Source organism: Myxozyma melibiosi, assembly GCF_037950935.1.
Source record: "Myxozyma melibiosi strain Phaff 52-87 chromosome Unknown BZA70scaffold_1, whole genome shotgun sequence".
NCBI classification, from domain to species: domain Eukaryota; kingdom Fungi; phylum Ascomycota; class Lipomycetes; order Lipomycetales; family Lipomycetaceae; genus Myxozyma; species Myxozyma melibiosi.
Genome location: NW_027042915.1, coordinates 1002463 through 1019249, shown reverse-complemented (window position 1 = coordinate 1019249; position 16787 = coordinate 1002463). Strand labels below are relative to the sequence as shown.

General features: G+C 49.2%; 7 protein-coding genes across 7 annotated transcripts; 4 read left to right on the top strand and 3 right to left on the bottom strand.

Annotated features, from left to right (window-relative positions):
- Positions 1–849: 849 nt before the first annotated feature.
- On the bottom strand, positions 850–1801 carry BZA70DRAFT_13434 (uncharacterized protein). Its single transcript, XM_064909580.1, has 3 exons — positions 1472–1801; positions 1102–1406; positions 850–1054 (listed from the first exon to the last, which is right to left on the bottom strand). The coding sequence occupies exons 1-3, from the start codon at positions 1634–1636 to the stop codon at positions 970–972; spliced, it is 555 nt and encodes a 184-aa protein (XP_064770444.1). The 5' UTR covers positions 1637–1801; the 3' UTR covers positions 850–969.
- Positions 1802–4960: 3159 nt separating this feature from the next.
- On the top strand, positions 4961–6897 carry BZA70DRAFT_271211 (PQ loop repeat-domain-containing protein). Its single transcript, XM_064911444.1, has 3 exons — positions 4961–5456; positions 5525–5679; positions 5736–6897. The coding sequence occupies exons 1-3, from the start codon at positions 5333–5335 to the stop codon at positions 6639–6641; spliced, it is 1185 nt and encodes a 394-aa protein (XP_064770443.1). The 5' UTR covers positions 4961–5332; the 3' UTR covers positions 6642–6897.
- BZA70DRAFT_271209 (tRNA pseudouridine synthase A) lies at positions 6898–8880 on the bottom strand. Its single transcript, XM_064911443.1, has 4 exons — positions 8589–8880; positions 8327–8479; positions 8171–8264; positions 6898–8114 (listed from the first exon to the last, which is right to left on the bottom strand). The coding sequence occupies exons 1-4, from the start codon at positions 8816–8818 to the stop codon at positions 6909–6911; spliced, it is 1683 nt and encodes a 560-aa protein (XP_064770442.1). The 5' UTR covers positions 8819–8880; the 3' UTR covers positions 6898–6908.
- BZA70DRAFT_13096 (60S ribosome subunit biogenesis protein NIP7) lies at positions 8761–9857 on the top strand. Its single transcript, XM_064909563.1, has 5 exons — positions 8761–8824; positions 8884–8954; positions 9025–9195; positions 9267–9546; positions 9604–9857. The coding sequence occupies exons 3-5, from the start codon at positions 9053–9055 to the stop codon at positions 9724–9726; spliced, it is 546 nt and encodes a 181-aa protein (XP_064770441.1). The 5' UTR covers positions 8761–8824; positions 8884–8954; positions 9025–9052; the 3' UTR covers positions 9727–9857.
- Positions 9858–9903: 46 nt separating this feature from the next.
- On the bottom strand, positions 9904–11537 carry BZA70DRAFT_271202 (uncharacterized protein). Its single transcript, XM_064911442.1, has 4 exons — positions 11134–11537; positions 11009–11077; positions 10761–10953; positions 9904–10697 (listed from the first exon to the last, which is right to left on the bottom strand). The coding sequence occupies exons 1-4, from the start codon at positions 11497–11499 to the stop codon at positions 9988–9990; spliced, it is 1338 nt and encodes a 445-aa protein (XP_064770440.1). The 5' UTR covers positions 11500–11537; the 3' UTR covers positions 9904–9987.
- BZA70DRAFT_271201 (P-loop containing nucleoside triphosphate hydrolase protein) lies at positions 11538–13986 on the top strand. Its single transcript, XM_064911441.1, has one exon. The coding sequence runs from the start codon at positions 11701–11703 to the stop codon at positions 13657–13659; it is 1959 nt and encodes a 652-aa protein (XP_064770439.1). The 5' UTR covers positions 11538–11700; the 3' UTR covers positions 13660–13986.
- A 907-nt stretch (positions 13987–14893) lies between these two features.
- Positions 14894–15898, top strand: BZA70DRAFT_271196 (uncharacterized protein). Its single transcript, XM_064911440.1, has 3 exons — positions 14894–15323; positions 15381–15477; positions 15534–15898. Exons 1-3 carry the CDS (start codon positions 14942–14944, stop codon positions 15694–15696), a joined length of 642 nt encoding a protein of 213 aa, XP_064770438.1. The 5' UTR covers positions 14894–14941; the 3' UTR covers positions 15697–15898.
- Positions 15899–16787: the final 889 nt, after the last annotated feature.

Below are 16787 nucleotides of genomic sequence, written 5' to 3'. Positions count from 1 at the left end.
ACAATCATCTCCTCCGTTTTTCTTTACTTCTACTGTGTATACTGTGCTCGTAGTCGCACGTACTCGCAGAGACTCAGCCGGACCGGGAATCACCACCGCCCGCGCACTGTGACGAACCACTAATCCGCAATCACGATGGCGAAATCATACTTTTTTTTATTCTTTTTTATATTTCTTTGTTGGTAGAAAAAATAAATAAAGATAGATTAATGAAATGATGATTTAAAAGTCTTTTATATTATCTGTTTATTTTTCGTTGCGTTTGAGCATCCCTTTGCTTGTGTAGGGTACTCTTCAATCAATCAATCAATCTAATCAGCACCGCTTCAGCACGTAGACGTCTAGCCATCCTTCATCATCATCATCATCAGACACAGAGCATTCCGCAGTCACCAAAGATCAAGCTTCATCAACAAAGCGGCTCCCCACCTCGTATCTACATACGCAAAAACAACTTCGCGACTAAATCGATCGACATCGGCGAATACCCCCCGCCATCGATCTATCCTCCCGCCCCTGCATGCACCTCAATCCAGATCGGACTTTGTATCGCTACTTGACGTGTACTGCGCGGAATATACCTAGGAAACATAGACTATGAAAAAATAATATCAAAAGAAGAAAAAAAAGAATAAGATGAAACGGTAGTGCATGGGGAATACGCAAGCTCGTGAGACTCTGGTGCTCGTTGAGATATTTGCGTATTTCCATTCGCGATCTGAGCTGCATGAGATCGTCTTTCCCATAGCACTTTTTAGTTCAATTATAAGCTAAGCTACACGAGAAACAAACAAAACATGCGTGGGATCTCGATACTACCCACGTGGATTGCAAAGAACTCGATATAAGTTACTGCTGATAAACCCCTGGATAACAGACCCCTCCACGCGCACGCGATCGATAGGCTGGGTAGGATTGACTTTCGATCGAGAGCTGATGAACGCACGTGGAGGAGAAGCTTTAATCGGTCTAGAGCATGTGAGTAGTATAAAAAGTATGCGAGAGTTGAAGCTGTGAGCTTGAAGTTGTGAGCTTGGAGTGCAGCTGTGTGAGTCTTGTTAATGAGTAGGATTCAGACGAAAAGAAGAGAAAAGACGTTACTTTGCATCGATCGACATCAAGTACTCACCGACCCTCCACCACTTCATCCCTCCCAACCCTCTCTCGATCACTCGCACAAATCTCATCTCATCTCGCCTGCGGCCGTTACACCCTCGGTAGACGAGTAAAAAACGTTCGAGTGGTCCGTGGAAGAAAAACGGCGACGGGAGGGATTCGAAATATGTTGCTGAAGGGGAGATATTGGGTGGGGTATTAAACCTTGATGGGGGTTTTGGGTGGATTGGGGGGATGGTGGGAGGGGGTGGAGAGGTGAGGAGGGATGAGGAGTGTTGAGGAAGTTGGTGCTGTTTGATGAGCATGAGCAAAGAGGAGAGCAGAGGGCGGAGAGCAAAGGGAGGGACAGTTATACACCACAAATACAATAAAACACAAACACAAATACAACAAGCAAATATAATCGAACTCGATGAGCAGCAACGATTGAGAAAGAGGTGAAAAGCGCAGAGGAAGGTGGATGATTGTCTCGAGATAGCATTGTTGTAGAAGGTTCAGCTGAGGTGCGCTGAGTGGTCATGTCAACTCAATTTGCGCCGTCTGCGGAGTTCATTGTCTGATGGATGGACTGCTGTGCTGTGCTGTACTGACTGGACTATATCAGTCTGCAATGGCAATGAATGGCAATCTCAATCTCAAAGGCATTGCAATCGCATAGAAACAATGAAACAGACAGAGCGTTGACAGGGAGCAGCTAAATGGAAGCTTCGCTAAGTTAAGCTGAGCTGTCGCTTTTGCCTCAACGACGTCATCAAAACCTTGCTCTCGGCCCCGTCTTTTCCTTGCTTTCAACTTGAAACCAGACGAATCTTGCTGACGTCTTGCTCAGACATGTTATCACGAGCAGTTTATGCGATATCCGGTGCGCAAACTGTCGGTCTCACACTGTATCATGAGCAGACATCGAGAGGATTGGATAGAGTGGGAGGTTAGGGTATATTTAGAATCCGGCCACTGTTATCTGTCTATTCGTCACCGTTACGGCTTGGCCTGTCACTATCAGGTCAGGGAGAGAGTGCGGGTAGTAATGTGCCTTGAGAAGCAGAGGTAGAGGATAGGAAGGGGATTATACGGCGGAGATGGATGATATAGCAAGAAAAGAGTGGGAAGAGGAAAGGTTCTAGTGGGCAGACAAAGGCTTCGATTTGGATTGCAGGCTAGCCGATTAGAGAATAGTTCGAATCATTCACTTTGCTCGCTTTATGATGACGAAAGACGCCTTGAGTAAGTGGTATTGCAGAATAAAACTATTTAAACTACTTTCATTACAGGATTTATATCGAAAACGTCGGTAACTGTTTATAATGAACTACTATAGTGCTAGTACACCCCGCGAACAGCGTCATATCCGCATCCACACTATCCTCGCTTATATTACCACCGCTCGAATCGTATTCATACATTCTTCCCAACCCTCGCAACGAACCCCAACTTCAAGCACCCGCTGTCTTTCCTACCTGTGATGTACTCTCCTTGTCAGCTCTTGTTTTCTAGTTCTTGTCGGTGAGGAATTACAAGGACTACTGACAAGTCTGGCAAATCGGTCGTTTGGCGTTCGTGTTCTCGCGAAAGCTTGTTCTGGTCCTTATCCTATCGGTGAAGAGATATCGTCGAGTTCGGAGAACTTAAATAGGATTGCGACTGCAGAGTCTGGATTCATGCAAATCGACAAACTCAAAAGCAACTAGCAAACAAACAGTCATGAAAATCACTTTACTCGGTCTCGTGGAAACCCCAACGCCGTAACAGAACCAATACCTCTACTCAGCTTGTCGTAATCTCTCCGTTCACCTTCAGAATTTTGTCAAGATACGCACTCGTATTCAAATGCATTGCCTTGTCCGTGCTTCACGTTCCAGGCGCTGCATCGTCAAACTTTCAGATTGTGTTTTGTGGTTTCGTTGGGGACAAACGCGTGTACGGCTGCGAGGACTGCTTGCGGATACTGTCCGATGATAAGCGGTTCTCATATGTCCAAAGCACAAATCACTTTCATCATTGATTTCACAACGTCTTCTTTTCTATCTTTCAATCTGATCTCATCCTATACCACTGCAGAAAAGGACTCATCAAACTCAGTCAAGTAAGTTCACCCTGCATGTCGAAACCCTCACTCTTCCGCATCCATTTTTCGCCCTCTCTCTTCGCCGACTCTCAACTACTCCGTCCCCTCCTCTTCCTCTCACTCAAGCCTCCCTCTCTCTCCTCCTCACCACTCTACCAAATCAGCCTGCAGATAACTCGATCTCACCCGCGACCGCTGCGTAAGTTCGTCGCTCGCCGCACGTACCACACCAAAAAGTGGGCCACCGTTTGCACTCCTCCACCACCTTTCTGCGTTTTTTCCCCCTTTCATTTCCTACTCTTTCTCTTACTTATACCGGCTCAGGGATAAGCTTACGACTCAATGTCGCTCTGCTCTATTGACCCGTCTTTTCTTTGCGGTTCTCGGTTTAGCTCCGCGTCGAGATGAGCAGAGTACGCTTGTGCGGTGCCGAGATGCGCCGTTTCGCGAAAGAGCGATGTGGGCGTGCTTTGTCTTGCCCCGAGTTTGCTGCTTCAGTCCTCGAGCTTCACACCACGTTTTCTCCTGCGGTTTTATTTTTTTTTTTTTGGCTGGGAAGAATATTGTTTGACAAGAGAGCAGGATTGTGCATGTGCGCTGGTGATTCTGATTTGATTCGGTGGGCTGACTGATTCAAGCTGCATTAGGCATCTTTCTCTCGATTACAGACACTACTCACCCACGCTGCAATCTATGGAAACTTTTCCAGCAATCGTTTCGGTGTTTTTGTACAGTACATCCTTCAGAGTATATGAACTGATCCAGCGTACACTTCTGCTCGCTATCACTCACAACTATAAAGAGTGACTAGCACCCTTCCAATCACTGAAAGGTCAACTGAGCTCTCCAGCTAGATTCTACTACAATCACGCGAAGTACGTGCGATATTGTATCTGCCACTCGGTGGATACGTGTATCACTCGCTGCCCGATTGTTAACAGCGCAGAGACAAAGCGACTTCTTCGTACTCGGATCAGCTGGGAAAGAGGCAACCCTTGAGCTATATCTTGTGACTCTACCTATACCTCCATGAAACTTCATTACATCTACTGTCTTTTTTGGATCTGGCGAGTTGGAGGAAGAGCTGTTGGGGAATAGAAGCGTGCTGTCAAATACAGAAGGCTGACGCGAGTATTCCACCCCTCGCCTTCTGAAATACCGATGCCCACTCATCCCCACTACCTCAACATACCAGCTCAAAAACAACCACTTTTCCTACATCCCTGCGAAAGCTCAGCGTCCGCGTTGCCGTATCTCCACCAGCAGTATCCTCAACCTGCAGCTGCGTCAACCAGCACGCACTCATCCAGCAAAGAGTCCAGACTACAGCCGCGACTGATGCGGCTTACTTTGCTGTACAGTACAGCAAAGCCGAGATAACAAAGTCATCTACGGATTTGGTTTTTACAGTGCTTGGGACGTCGGCGATCTGGCAGGGACGTGAGTTACTGATAACAGATTTTAGACGTCGCTGGATGCGCTAGTCTCTGCTTCTGTATAGAGAGGACGGGATGGGGTGTGTGTGTTTGGGCGGGTGGAGATGATTGTGTTGGATGGATTTTCGCAGACTGCGTATCGCCACGACACTGACGCTATGTATGCTTCTCCTTACCACATCTCTTCTCCCTTTTATAGAATAAACATATTCATTCACAATATATCTAAACCAGAACCGCGACAAGCGGCCTCCCTGCAACGATCTCCAAAGCCGGATAGCTAAATACAGAACACCTAACCCATAACTTTAAAAGCAGAAAGCTCACATCGACAAAGCGTGGCGAAAGAAATAGTGCACCAACGCCATCTCCATCACCGTCAGAGCTTGCAGAGCGCAGAGAGCAAGAAAGAAAACAGATAAGCGAAGGAAGGTTAGAGAGAAGTATAGCTGGTTTTGGAGTTTTGTGAAAGAAGATTTTAGTTTGCGAAGACTGAGGTTTCTTATTCTTGATATCTCGAGTTGTAATCAAGAGATATAAACTGATGCGATCACAGTAACTCGAGTCTACTTCGCGCTCAACTCCACTTCCTCTTCTTTTTTCTTTTTATCTTCATTCTTCTGCGTTGGGCTTTTTTTTATATGCATAGTCACTTCGTGCAAGAATACATCCCGCTCGACATAGACGTTTCTCAAGCGCGCAAATACTCAACAATATGGACGACGTTATCCGTGGATGTCCGGTCCTGGCCGATAACGGCGAACGTCTTATTCCCTGGATCGCACATGTTTCCGGCTCGTGTATCTACGGTACCATGGGCGAGCTTTCCTTTGTCTTTGGTATGCCCATGCTCGCTCTCGTTGCTTTTCTCATTGCATGGTGCAGAGCTAACTTTGGCGCGATGTAGGATATATGTCGCTGTTTGCGTGGCTTTGGGCGCAGTTGCCTCAGGTGATTAAGAATTATAGAAATCACTCGGTTGAGGGGCTTAGCTGGCTGTTTCTGTTTAACTGGCTGTTGGGCGACGCGACCAATCTGATCGGCTGTCTTTTAACCAACCAAGTATGCACTGCGCAACTACTCGATGTTTTAAAGTACTTTGCTAACAGACTACGCAGCTGCCATTCCAAACCCTGCTGGCCGGATACTACCTCTCGATCGACGTCATTCTCTGCAGCCAATTTGTCTACTACACCAAAATCAAGTCGCAAAACTACTACGTCCTCCTCTCCCCCTCCGAAGGCGGCAGCCGCGCGTCGTCCATCTCCTCCGACCGCTCGTCGTCCATCTCGACGCACTCCTCCCATACAGTCAAGAGCTCGCGCAGCAACCGCCGCGCAATCATGCTCGCTCTCTCCGCCGTCGTCGCTATCGCGGGCGCGATGCTGGTCCCGCCTATCGTGCCTGAATACGACGATGCCTATCAATACAGTATCCCCTCCATCGCCGCGTCCTCCTCCTCGCCGGACTCGGCAATCACAATCCTGTCTGGCTTCAACGGTCTCCGCCGCTGGTTCAAGCTCAACAGCCGCGAGTTTGTCGGCCGCGTATTTGCCTGGGCGTGCACGACCCTGTACCTCTCCTCGCGCATGCCGCAGATCTACACAAACTTTGTCCGCCAGTCCACCAGCGGCCTGTCGATCCTGCTCTTCATCGCCGCGTTCTGCGGGAACCTGTTTTACTCCCTCTCGATCCTCACCAGCGCCGCGACCATGGACGGCGCCGAGCGCTCGGATTTCTTGTGGGAGGAACTGCCGTACCTGATCGGCTCGGCCGGCACCGTCGGCTTTGACTTTACTATCTTTTGCCAGTGGATCATATACGGCGAGGGCAAGCTCTTTTTCCACAACCTCTACTACGGGCGTCAGAATTGGGACGCGGTCGAGCTGCCTCAGGATTCAGGCCTGAGCGTCTCTGGCGAGGAGCTGATCGAGGAGGAGATGGAGGATCATGTTCCGGCGCAGCAGGCTGCGGATTCGAGCAGTAGCAGCGGAAGCAGCAGCAGCACTAAAGTCTCAATCTAACGCTTTACAAGTAGTCGGCTTTCTTACAATATCTATATATATATTTACTCTCTTGGGTCTTCGGTTTTTTTTTGTTGAATTTCATTGTTCTTTCCTTTTATGTTTCTGTGGATATTTGCATCACTTAGTTCTATTTGAGAGAGCGACGCTCTTCATTTCTTATCTTATATGTCTATACAGTGCTTTTCATCGCCGCGTACACGGGTTTTATTACATCTGTATTCTAATGCGTCAAATACATCATCTATAAAAGTACATTCGCAGCGCTCAACCCTCGCGATCCGCCTCGTCTCCGGACAACAACTCCTCTTTATCCTCCTCATCAAGAAACACCTCAGACTCCGCCGTGTCGTCCTCTTCTCCCTTTGCGGTGAAGAAATCCATCGCGTGACCGCCCTTGAACGAGTCGATAAAGTTGAAGAACGAGTAGAACGTGTTTTCTCTCAGCTCGACCGCGTAGATCTTGTCGTAGATGTATTTCTGCTTGAACGCCTCGATCTGCTCGTTGTACGGGTCGAACGTGAGCTCGCCGCGTCCGTACGATTGCAGCCGCTCGTTGATGCCGTCGTACATCGGCCGCTCGAGCAAGAGGCCTAGCGCGGGGGCTTTCGGGATATTCAGCTTCTGCTTATAAAACGATTCCTTGATACGACTGATCGGCGTGCCCGCGCGGACGGCCTGGGCAGCCATGCAGACCATCTTGCGGATCTGGTGCAGCATGAACGACTGTCCATGGATCTTGATCGAGATCCACTCGGTGCCCTCGATCAGATGCGGCCTGCTGACCGACAAGTTCTTCATGTACCGCCGCGCGCTCGGGTCCGTGTACTCCTTCTTGAGCGTGAAATTGTGGAAGTTATGCGATCCCTCGTAGACCTTGACCGCCTTGCGCACGAGCTCGAGCCGGTCCAAAGAAATCCGGAACGCGCGCCGCTCGCGGTCTTCGATCGCGCGGATCCGGTTGAAGATCTCCATCTGCTCCTCCGTCAGCGGCTGCGCGTCCAGCTCGTCGTCGGACCCGCGGTCGGTGCGTTTGTCGCCGCTCTCGCGCGGGATGTTCGCAGTCTGCCGCAGCATGCGCGCGTAGTCCTCGAGCACGTGTTCCTGCGTGATGCCGGCCTCGGCGAGTTTCGCAGACACACGCGCCCAGAACGCTTCGCCTTCGGGGTCTTTGCGGCGGCCGCCGGGGTACTTTTCTTCCATCTCCTTGATGCGCTTGCCGAACAGCGACGTCGGCCGCGGAGGCAGGAACGAGAACGAGGGGATCAGGTACTCGTAGATGCGCGACCCGCAGTGCTTGTGGCAGTCAAAGCCATTGGTCGTGCGGGTGATGCCCCAGACGCGGATCTGCTCGGGTAGGTGCGAGTTGATTTTCTCGACGATGTCTTCGTCTTCGATGATTAGCTTTGCGGAGATCACGTTGCCGGCTGCGTGCACTCCTTTGTCGGTGCGCGCGGCACGCATGAAGCCCACCTGGTATCGTTAGCATATATGGACTTATTCTCGACAGCCATAGTTGTAGAGCTCACCTTCTTGGGATCATCCGAGTTGTCCTTGGAAATCGCTCCCGCCTTCACAAGCGCATCAAACAAATCACCCTCGATAGTCTTCTGCGGAGGATTCCTACCAACAAAGCAATCAGCATACACGTTCTATAAGCAACAGCAACAGCAACAGATACTCACAATTGCATGCCATGGTATCCGGTACCACAATACCCGATCAAGCACGCCGCCTTACGCTTCGGTCTTCGCGGTTCTTTGTTGCCTTCTCCCTCTCCCTCGCGCTTGGTACGCGGACCCCAATCTGTACGGCCACGTTTAGGTCTCATGTCAGGGCTAAACCGTGATTGCGATACTGTTAGCAACGATTTCAGGGTTAATATTTCCTCATCTTTGCGCGAGTGGTTCTCGCAAGAAAACACAAACAAGAAAAGCAGAAACTCACTTTTTTGATTGTTGCCCGTCGCGGGCACGTTTTCCGCCTTTTTTCCCACCTCGGTTGGAAGTTGATCGGCTGTCGACTTGAACTGTCTCGTTTGCGTCTGCCGCGGGTGCTGAGTCTGCTGCTGTAGCAGGGGCGAGTGAAGAAGTCTGAGCAGAGACCTCTGACGGAGGTTTTGTTGCATTTTCGGTATTCTGCTGCTGTGCCGTAGTTGATGCAGCCTCGCTTTCCATTTGCAAGTAATATCCCTTCTATTTAATGAATAAGAATCTAATTGACTCTTGAATATGATGAGAAGCAACAGTGAAATATTTTCGTGAAGTTTTCTTTCTTCCACAGCAAAAACTTGCCTGGAAACTCTATCCGAAGGCGAGCCGCACGATGAAGGAAATTTTTCTTTCTTTTCTCCCAATCTGACTTTGATTCTTCCTGATATCAGGAAAGTAATCGAATTATAGCAGAACAAGATGAGACCGTTGACAGAAGACGAGACAAAGACGGTGTTTGAGAAGCTGGCGAATTATATCGGGCGGAATATCACGCATCTGATTGATCGGCCTGATGACCCGCATGTGTTTCGGTTGCAGAAAGATCGGGTTTACTATATGAGGTATGTATAGCAGTTTACAATATTCTCACTGCGAACAAGCAAACACACTAACCAGAATCTACTGTACACAGTGAGAAGGTCATGCGCTTCGCGACCTCGGTAGGCAGACCAGAGCTGATGTCGCTCGGCGTGTGTCTCGGCAAATTCACAAAGACGGGCAAGTTCCGGCTGCACGTCACGGCGGTGGACATCCTCGCACAATACGCGCGGTTCAAGGTGTGGATCAAGCCGAACGGAGAGATGTCGTATCTGTACGGGAACAACGTGCTCAAGGCGCACGTCGGCAAGATGAGCGATGATATCCCGGAACATACTGGCGTTGTTGTGTTTGCGATGAATGATATTCCCTTGGTACGGCACTGCTTTTGGTATATGTTGAAGAGCGAGTTATTAACAGAGAATATTTAGGGATTCGGAGTCACCGCCAAATCAACAACCGAAGCGCGGAGGTTAGATCCCACCGGAATCGTCGTCTTTCGACAGGGCGATATTGGCGAGTACCTGCGCGAGGAAGACACCCTCTTCACATAATCAATTTTTTAAAACCAGGTCCCTCAAATGAGCAGGACTTGTTATCTTTCAGTCATGTCATGGTTCACATCTCTCTTTATTCCAGCGTAGGAATCAAAAGTCGGTCTCATTTATGGATTATTTCTTTTTATTTTCTTTGAGTTTGAATGTACATTAGCTTTCTATAAATACGGTATTATTGATTTTAAGCAAATAGTATGACCAGTAAAAGGTCTAGTAAATGGGTGAAGGATCTATTATCTACAACAGACTAATATACACTCATACAACAACAACACTCTTCGCCCTCCGTCCCTGCAACTCAAAAACCTCGTGCTCAACCGCAACAAGCCCAGGGTACCGCGGCACTCCGCTCTTCTGCATCTGCTCCAGAATCTCTGCCGCATGATCGATCTTCTTCTGCTCGAGCAGCAACTGCACGATCGCGATCCCCAGCGCCACGTTGGACTTATCCTTCGCGAACCGCTTCAGCGCGCGGCCGAGCACGTTCTTGGACGAGTACTTGCCGCCCGTGGCGAACGGGTCGAGAAGCGCGGGTTGGAAAGTAAGCATGCGCACGCCTTCGTCTTCGGGGAACTCTTCGAGATGCCGCTTGATGCCGCGTTTGACGGCGGACTCTTTGCCCGCGAGATACTCGACGCTGAGTCGGTTTTGCGAGATCAGCTTGCGCTGGAACTTGATGTACGCGGACTTTGAGGCTGCGGTCTGCTGCACGGAGTCTAGCTGCCGGAGCGTGACGTGCGGGTTCGAGAGGTTGTATGTCGCGTCGGTGCCGAGGGCGAGCGAGTTTTGGATCACGAGGTCGCGGACGAGAGGTTCGGTCGCGCTCGTGATTTCGAGACCGGAAAGGATCTCGGAGGCGGCGGTGGAGTCGCCTTGCAGGATGTGCACGTACGCGGCTTGGATTAGGATCGGATACAGCTCATCTTGAAGTTCAGACTCAGACAGACCATCCACGCTTTGCGCCATTTCTATTTCCTCAACAGTTAGCCACCGCACTCTCTTACTCTCTAAACAATTGCGTTTATACACACCTTTCGCTTGAGCAAGAAGCTTCAAAGCCTCATCGTATTTCTGCTCGCTGATCTTGAGCGTCGCAAGGTTATACGCATGCTCGTGTGAGCTCGCAGACATCGCCGGCGTGGGCTCGACGTCCTCGTTCCACCATCGCTGCTGGGTTTGGATCGCGAGCGAGTTCACCAGCACGTCGTGGTCTTCTCCTCCAACCTAGCAAATAAGTTAGGTACAGAAACAAATTACACAGAGTGAATTGGAGACATACCATGTACGGACCGCTGCTGAGGTCATCGTAAATCGCCTTTGCCTCTGCAAACTTGTCCTGTCGATACGCCTACCCCAAAGTCAGCAAGCAATCCCCACCCCACATTCATAAACCACAAAACATACAATCTGAGCCTTCAAATGCTTCAATCCCCGCAGCGCAGCACCGCCAACCTCGCCAGCAACAGCCTTGTCAATCGCCGCGTTCGCGTCCTCCAACTTTCCCAGCCGATACAGCGAATACGCCTTCTCGAGCTCCAACCCTTTCTCCTCCGGACTCTTTTCAAGCTCAGCAAGCGCCTCCGCGTACCGATCGACCTTGACCAGCGCGATTATCTTGGCCTTGCGCGCTTTGCTATCGCTCGGGTTCTGCGCAAGCACTTTGTCTGCGACCGCGACGACCGAATCGTGCTCCTCGTTCGTCACATGCACAGTCAGGTTCGCGAGCAGGTCCTGCAGCGACGCCTTTTGATTTGTCTTTTTGGGAGGCATCGTTCGCGCTCTTTTCTCGATCGGTTTTGTAAACTACCGGTTCTGATGAGCTTTCTTTGATATTGGAAAAAGCTGTTGAGTCCAGTCCTTGAGGGTTGGGGTTTGTCTTTTGAGTTTTTTATTTTCCTCCCAGCAGAGAATTTATCTCCTCCATCGTCTCTCTCAGAGAATCTTTCAGTCATCCTACAATCCAAAGCACAGATGGCCTTCCTACGAGGACCCTTGTCTGCAGCAGTAGCATCGTTGCTGAGACGGCGTGTGAGTGCTCCTCTGATCTGCAGAACGCAGCAGACACAGCACCAGCTGCAGCTGCAGTTGCCACTGGTTCGGTATGCCGGCGGAAGCAACCGCACCAAGTCCAAGGGCGAGAGACGAGAGGCCAAGATGAAGAGAAACGGCCGCCCGGTTCACAAGGGCATGAAATACAAGCCGGGGAAGCAAAAGAAGGGCGGGAGAGGCAAGAGCGTGCTAAGCGACCCCTCGAAAATCAAGAAGAGAGATAAACCAAGATACAAGAACGGTGTGCTGTTAGGACCGAGAGGGAAGAAAACGTGGCAGCCAATCTTTCCCAGGCGACCGCTACCGCCGTCTCGCAAGCAGCTCTCGCGGTGGACGGACGAGAATTTTATCGATCAGAAACGGCGCGAGAAGCAGTTCTACGTAAACCACGAGACCACGCCGGCCGATGTCGGACCGCCTAACGCGGCACAGTTCGGTGTGCTGTATAGGATGCCGTTGGAGGAGAGATTGCCGCTGAATGAGACGGTCGCGCGGTTGGGCAATTTCAAGTCGTTGCGAATTTTGCCGTCGGTGCGGTCGGCGGTGTTTAAGCGTGTGCTGAACAATGTGCACAAGCCGTCGCCGACGCCGGTGCAGGCGCTTGCGATTTTCAGATTGATGAGACGGCCGCTGCCGGAGGTGCGGAAGATGCAGGAAGGGTTGTTGCCTTATCCGTCGCTTGAGGGGTTCGAGAGCGATGAGGATTACTACCGCCGCAAGGCGTTGCGGAGGAATCTCGCGAAAACGAAGCCCGAGTTGAAGACGTATTTGATTGCGGCCGAGACCGGGTCGGGCAAGACGCTTGCGTATCTGATGCCGCTGATGTCGATGCTGAAGGAGGAAGAGACGACGAACGCGCATCAGATCTGGGGGATTGACTCGAAGCCGTACATCCGGTCGGTGATTTTGTTGCCGACTGCGGAGCTGGTGAAACAGGTGTTGACGGTGGTCAAGGAGCTTTCGCATGAAATCAAGTTGTCGTCTGCGGGTCTGTCGAAGGAAACGTCGCGCGAGACGGCGAATAACATTCGGGGCAAGCAGATTGATATTCTTGTGACGACGCCGATACCGCTGATTAGGTTGATGGAACTACCGAATAGCGGTGACCTTCTTGAAAACTGCCGGAAGATCTTTATCGACGAAGCCGACAGCTTGATGGACCGGTCGTTCAAGGAGCAGACGATGAAGATCATCAACGCCCCGCCGCGGCTCGAGAAAGCTGTCTTTTGCTCGGCGACGATTCCAAAGTCGTTTGACCGCACGCTGCGCAGGAAGTTCCCGAACATTGAGCGGATTGTGGCGCCGCATCTGCACCAGATTCCGCAGAATATCACGTTTTCGACGGTGGACACGTCCGAGGAGCCGTTTTACAACGACAAGCGCAAGGCGCTGCTGCAGACGCTGTATAACGTCGACAAGCACGAGAGCGAGGGCAGTAAGATCAAACGCGTTGTTGTGTTTATGAACCAGCGCGAGAGCGTCTCTTGGTTGGTGGGATACCTCAACGGATGGGGAATCACCGCCGAAGGATTGACGCGAGACAACACGATCGACGAGCGGTCGCGGATCATGCGCGAGTTCAGGTCGTCGTCGCCGTCGGTCAAGACGGAGACGGGAGCGGATCTGGAGAAGGGGAAGATGAATGCGATGCGGGTGCTTGTGACGACGGATATTTTCTCGCGCGGAATCGACATGAAGGACGTCCGGACCGTGATCTTGTACGATATCCCGTTCTCGTCGATCGATCTCATCCACCGCGCGGGACGCACGGGACGGATGGGGAATAAGGGACGAGTGATTTTGTTGGCGTCGAAGAATGAGTTGCAGCCGTGGTTGAGGGGGTTGGGCACGACCATTAACAGAGGTTGGGCTCTGGTGTGATCTGTATATATTGTATATCCAACTACATGATTCTTCTTTCCTTGTTTCCCCTTTCTTCTTTCTTTTTTTTCCTTCCTTTTTCTTCTTTTATCTTTACGGTTGAGCAGAGTCGATCATTTGATTGATTGACCGCCAACAAACTACCGAAGCAACTTCATCTGCAGACTTGTTTTGAAACATGGTGTCTGATCAGATTATACAAATTCGGAAAATCAAACCCTCCTTGAAGAAGGAGACGGGGCCTACAGTTCAGTTGGATAGACTTGTTTTGTAGTTTTCCAACACTACTCTGGCTCCTACATGTGTGTTTGTAGTAATGTATGCAGTGAAAAAGATTGATTGATGATGATGCTAAACTAGAGAACGTAGAATGTAGAATGTAGAAGTATACCGGCCACGTCATCTCGCTTTAGCAAGAGACCACGCAAGGCACTGAGATTACTCCGCCCACACGACACCTCGATCCAAATCTGTAAAAGAGAGGAGAAGTGAGGATGGGGATGTGTTGATATCAGCACGAACATCGGCTCACTGAGGATATGGTTGGTTAACCAGAGTGGAATTTGACAAGTGTGCTGCCTATTGTGAATGAGTTGTTAGTAGATTGTTGTTAGTAAAGAGTGTATTGAGTGTATATAGGTGTATAAGTAGATGTAAGTAGATAGAAGTAGATGTAAGTAGAGAAGAGAGAACGAGAAAATATCAAAAAACTTTTAAACTTTAAACTCAGTTCCGGGTTTTAAACAATGACGTCGTTGCGCAATTGATTTCTAGCCTCGCTTTGTTTTTCTCTTCCTTGTACTAAAGTAATTTGTTCATTATCGTGTGTGTAATGTCTGTCTGTTTCTTTGAATGTAGAATAGGGATTAAATCAAGAATTGAGCAGAATTGAACAAGAAATGAGCAATAATCGCTTCTCCGATAGCGATGCGATGTAGAAATCAGGTGCTTTTTGGCGGTGCGCGCCACGCGTGGCTGGTGGATTCATACTCACTCTTCTCTCCTATCTTTCTCTTCTATTCAATTAAACATGGAATATATAGAAACAATTAGAGTAGCTTCTGATGAGATTAATCAGAACTTGGTTTGTTAATGAATATAGAAGAGAGATAAAAGGAAGGCAGACATCCCGGCTACTCCCGGTGTGGCGATGCCGGTGGCGGTGGCGGATGGCTGTGCTATTGGCTGGCTGCCTCTCTTCTCGTCCACAATTCTCTTCTTCAACCTCGTCATCCTCCTCCTCTCCTCCTCCCCACTCCCTCCTTCATCTACTCCACACACAATGTCTACCATCGAAGAGATCGAAAAGTCCAAAGACGGCCTCTGGCCCTACGTCCTCAAGCGCGCCCTCCCCGCCGGCATCGCGACCGGCTCGGTCGGAATCGCGATCAACAAGTACCTCGTCACGCGCTTCCCTGCTGCCGCGCAGCGCAACGCCTCCGCGCGCTCGTTCATGATGCTCGGCTCGTTCATGATGGGGTTCGTAACTACGACCGAGATCTACTCGCTCAAGTACGAGCGCATGATTTCGTTGAAGATCAATGATATGCTTGACGGGAAGGATAAGAAAGAAGGAATCTCGCTTGATGAGAGGGAGAAGGTCGAGTTGCCGCCGACGGTTACTGATAAGGCTTTGACGTACTTGAACGAAAACAGATTCAAGGGTGTGTATTTCCTCGTTTCTTGACTTGTTTCTGTAGTCCATGCTGACTTGCCAATAGCTTTCCTCGCCGTCTGGCTTGGCTCTCTCGGTGCCGCAGGCTACGCCGTCTCCCGCGACAAAATCATGACCACCACCCAGAAAGTCGTCCAAGCAAGGTACCCTCCCTCCCTCTCCCCCTCTCTCTCTTAATACCTCTTACTAACAGAAGCAGAATGTACGCACAAGGCTTCACACTCCTCCTAATCGTCGGCTCGGCAGGTCTCTCGATGCTCGAAAGCCCTGCGGAGAAAAAAGATACCGCGCACAAGCATATCTACGAGGAAGAAAGCTGGAAGAAGGCGCTTTCGCATCAGCCGTCTGATATCAGCAAGTAACTCTGCTCCTCCCTGCAAATACAGTACACGACTCGAGTCAGATATAATGTGACGGCTTTAGACTGACTTTGATTGATTACAAGCAAAGCGCTTTTTGTTATAACTCCCCCTTCTTTGTACATATTCCTCTATGTTTTCTATTTTCTATTTTTAATACAGTGCGTACAGATAGATATCTGTTCTTTTCGAATATAACCATTATTCATGCTCCTACCTACTCTTTCTCTCACTCCTACTCCTACTCATGCTCTTACATCCAGATTATTCATCATCACAAACACAAGTAGTGAGCACCACTGCAAAGAAGTAAAATCGCATCATCTATCAACTCCACTGTTTCCAAGTCATCGAGATCGGCTATTAGCAAGAATCAAAAATCTTTAGTAATTTTGAATAATTCCAATTCTCAGCATGTCGAGGTAGCAGTAGTTTACAGATAAAAGTTGAGTTGATACAATATCCAGCTACAATCCAGCCAGAAATTATACTACCCCTTCGCTATCGTCAGTTAAAAAAGAAGAAAACAGGAGGAAAAAAAGGTAGAAAGGGAAAAATCAGCGAAGACACTCAAAAAGTCAAGCAGAAGATCTACAGATCTACACTCATACACCACAACTTCCTCCCCCTCTCTTATCTATCTATCCTCCCATCTCACACTATTCAACTAGAGAAATACAAAATACGTAATTTTAAAAGCCTGGAGTATGCATAATCAATCACTCGTCGGTATAAACGATGTAAACTGTAGAGTGCAGAAAATGTCAGCTATCGCTTTCTTACCCTAATTGGTAATTTCCATTCGTATCAGAGAACGAGCAAATTACACAAAGCCACACAAATTCATATATTTCAAGTCAAGAAACCTACATCTACAGCATCGAGTTAACTTGCTTAATCTCTGATATTTCTCGGATTTGGAAATAAAAAGGAATTGGATTATAGGGTATACTAACTCTAGCAGAAAAATCAAATGTCAAACGGATATTGTAAAGAAAGAAAGAAAATAACATCGTCAAATAAACTTCTAACAAATGGTAAAAAAACAAAAATAAACACTACAACCACATATCGTACACTCTTATATCTTTTCT

What these genes read in the sequence shown, in the direction of transcription:
- BZA70DRAFT_13434 (XM_064909580.1), bottom strand. Translation starts at nt 1,636, where the DNA reads ATGACCACTCAGCGCACCTCAGCTGAACCTTCTACAACAATGCTATCT. An exon ending in TGTTTTATTGTATTTGTGGT is followed by an intron (nt 1,407 to 1,471) that starts GTATAACTGTCC and finishes CTCATCAAACAG; the next exon opens with CACCAACTTCCTCAACACTC. An exon ending in TTGATGTCGATCGATGCAAA is followed by an intron (nt 1,055 to 1,101) that starts GTAACGTCTTTT and finishes CTCATTAACAAG; the next exon opens with ACTCACACAGCTGCACTCCA.
- BZA70DRAFT_271211 (XM_064911444.1), top strand. Translation starts at nt 5,333, where the DNA reads ATGGACGACGTTATCCGTGGATGTCCGGTCCTGGCCGATAACGGCGAA. An exon ending in CGAGCTTTCCTTTGTCTTTG is followed by an intron (nt 5,457 to 5,524) that starts GTATGCCCATGC and finishes GGCGCGATGTAG; the next exon opens with GATATATGTCGCTGTTTGCG. An exon ending in GCTGTCTTTTAACCAACCAA is followed by an intron (nt 5,680 to 5,735) that starts GTATGCACTGCG and finishes CAGACTACGCAG; the next exon opens with CTGCCATTCCAAACCCTGCT.
- BZA70DRAFT_271209 (XM_064911443.1), bottom strand. Translation starts at nt 8,818, where the DNA reads ATGGAAAGCGAGGCTGCATCAACTACGGCACAGCAGCAGAATACCGAA. An exon ending in GACGGGCAACAATCAAAAAA is followed by an intron (nt 8,480 to 8,588) that starts GTGAGTTTCTGC and finishes ATCACGGTTTAG; the next exon opens with CCCTGACATGAGACCTAAAC. An exon ending in ACTCGGATGATCCCAAGAAG is followed by an intron (nt 8,115 to 8,170) that starts GTGAGCTCTACA and finishes TAACGATACCAG; the next exon opens with GTGGGCTTCATGCGTGCCGC.
- BZA70DRAFT_13096 (XM_064909563.1), top strand. Translation starts at nt 9,053, where the DNA reads ATGAGACCGTTGACAGAAGACGAGACAAAGACGGTGTTTGAGAAGCTG. An exon ending in GATCGGGTTTACTATATGAG is followed by an intron (nt 9,196 to 9,266) that starts GTATGTATAGCA and finishes TACTGTACACAG; the next exon opens with TGAGAAGGTCATGCGCTTCG. An exon ending in CGATGAATGATATTCCCTTG is followed by an intron (nt 9,547 to 9,603) that starts GTACGGCACTGC and finishes GAGAATATTTAG; the next exon opens with GGATTCGGAGTCACCGCCAA.
- BZA70DRAFT_271202 (XM_064911442.1), bottom strand. Translation starts at nt 11,499, where the DNA reads ATGCCTCCCAAAAAGACAAATCAAAAGGCGTCGCTGCAGGACCTGCTC. An exon ending in AGCATTTGAAGGCTCAGATT is followed by an intron (nt 11,078 to 11,133) that starts GTATGTTTTGTG and finishes ACTTTGGGGTAG; the next exon opens with GCGTATCGACAGGACAAGTT. An exon ending in GCTTCTTGCTCAAGCGAAAG is followed by an intron (nt 10,698 to 10,760) that starts GTGTGTATAAAC and finishes TTGAGGAAATAG; the next exon opens with AAATGGCGCAAAGCGTGGAT.
- BZA70DRAFT_271201 (XM_064911441.1), top strand. Translation starts at nt 11,701, where the DNA reads ATGGCCTTCCTACGAGGACCCTTGTCTGCAGCAGTAGCATCGTTGCTG.
- BZA70DRAFT_271196 (XM_064911440.1), top strand. Translation starts at nt 14,942, where the DNA reads ATGTCTACCATCGAAGAGATCGAAAAGTCCAAAGACGGCCTCTGGCCC. An exon ending in GAACGAAAACAGATTCAAGG is followed by an intron (nt 15,324 to 15,380) that starts GTGTGTATTTCC and finishes ACTTGCCAATAG; the next exon opens with CTTTCCTCGCCGTCTGGCTT. An exon ending in CAGAAAGTCGTCCAAGCAAG is followed by an intron (nt 15,478 to 15,533) that starts GTACCCTCCCTC and finishes TAACAGAAGCAG; the next exon opens with AATGTACGCACAAGGCTTCA.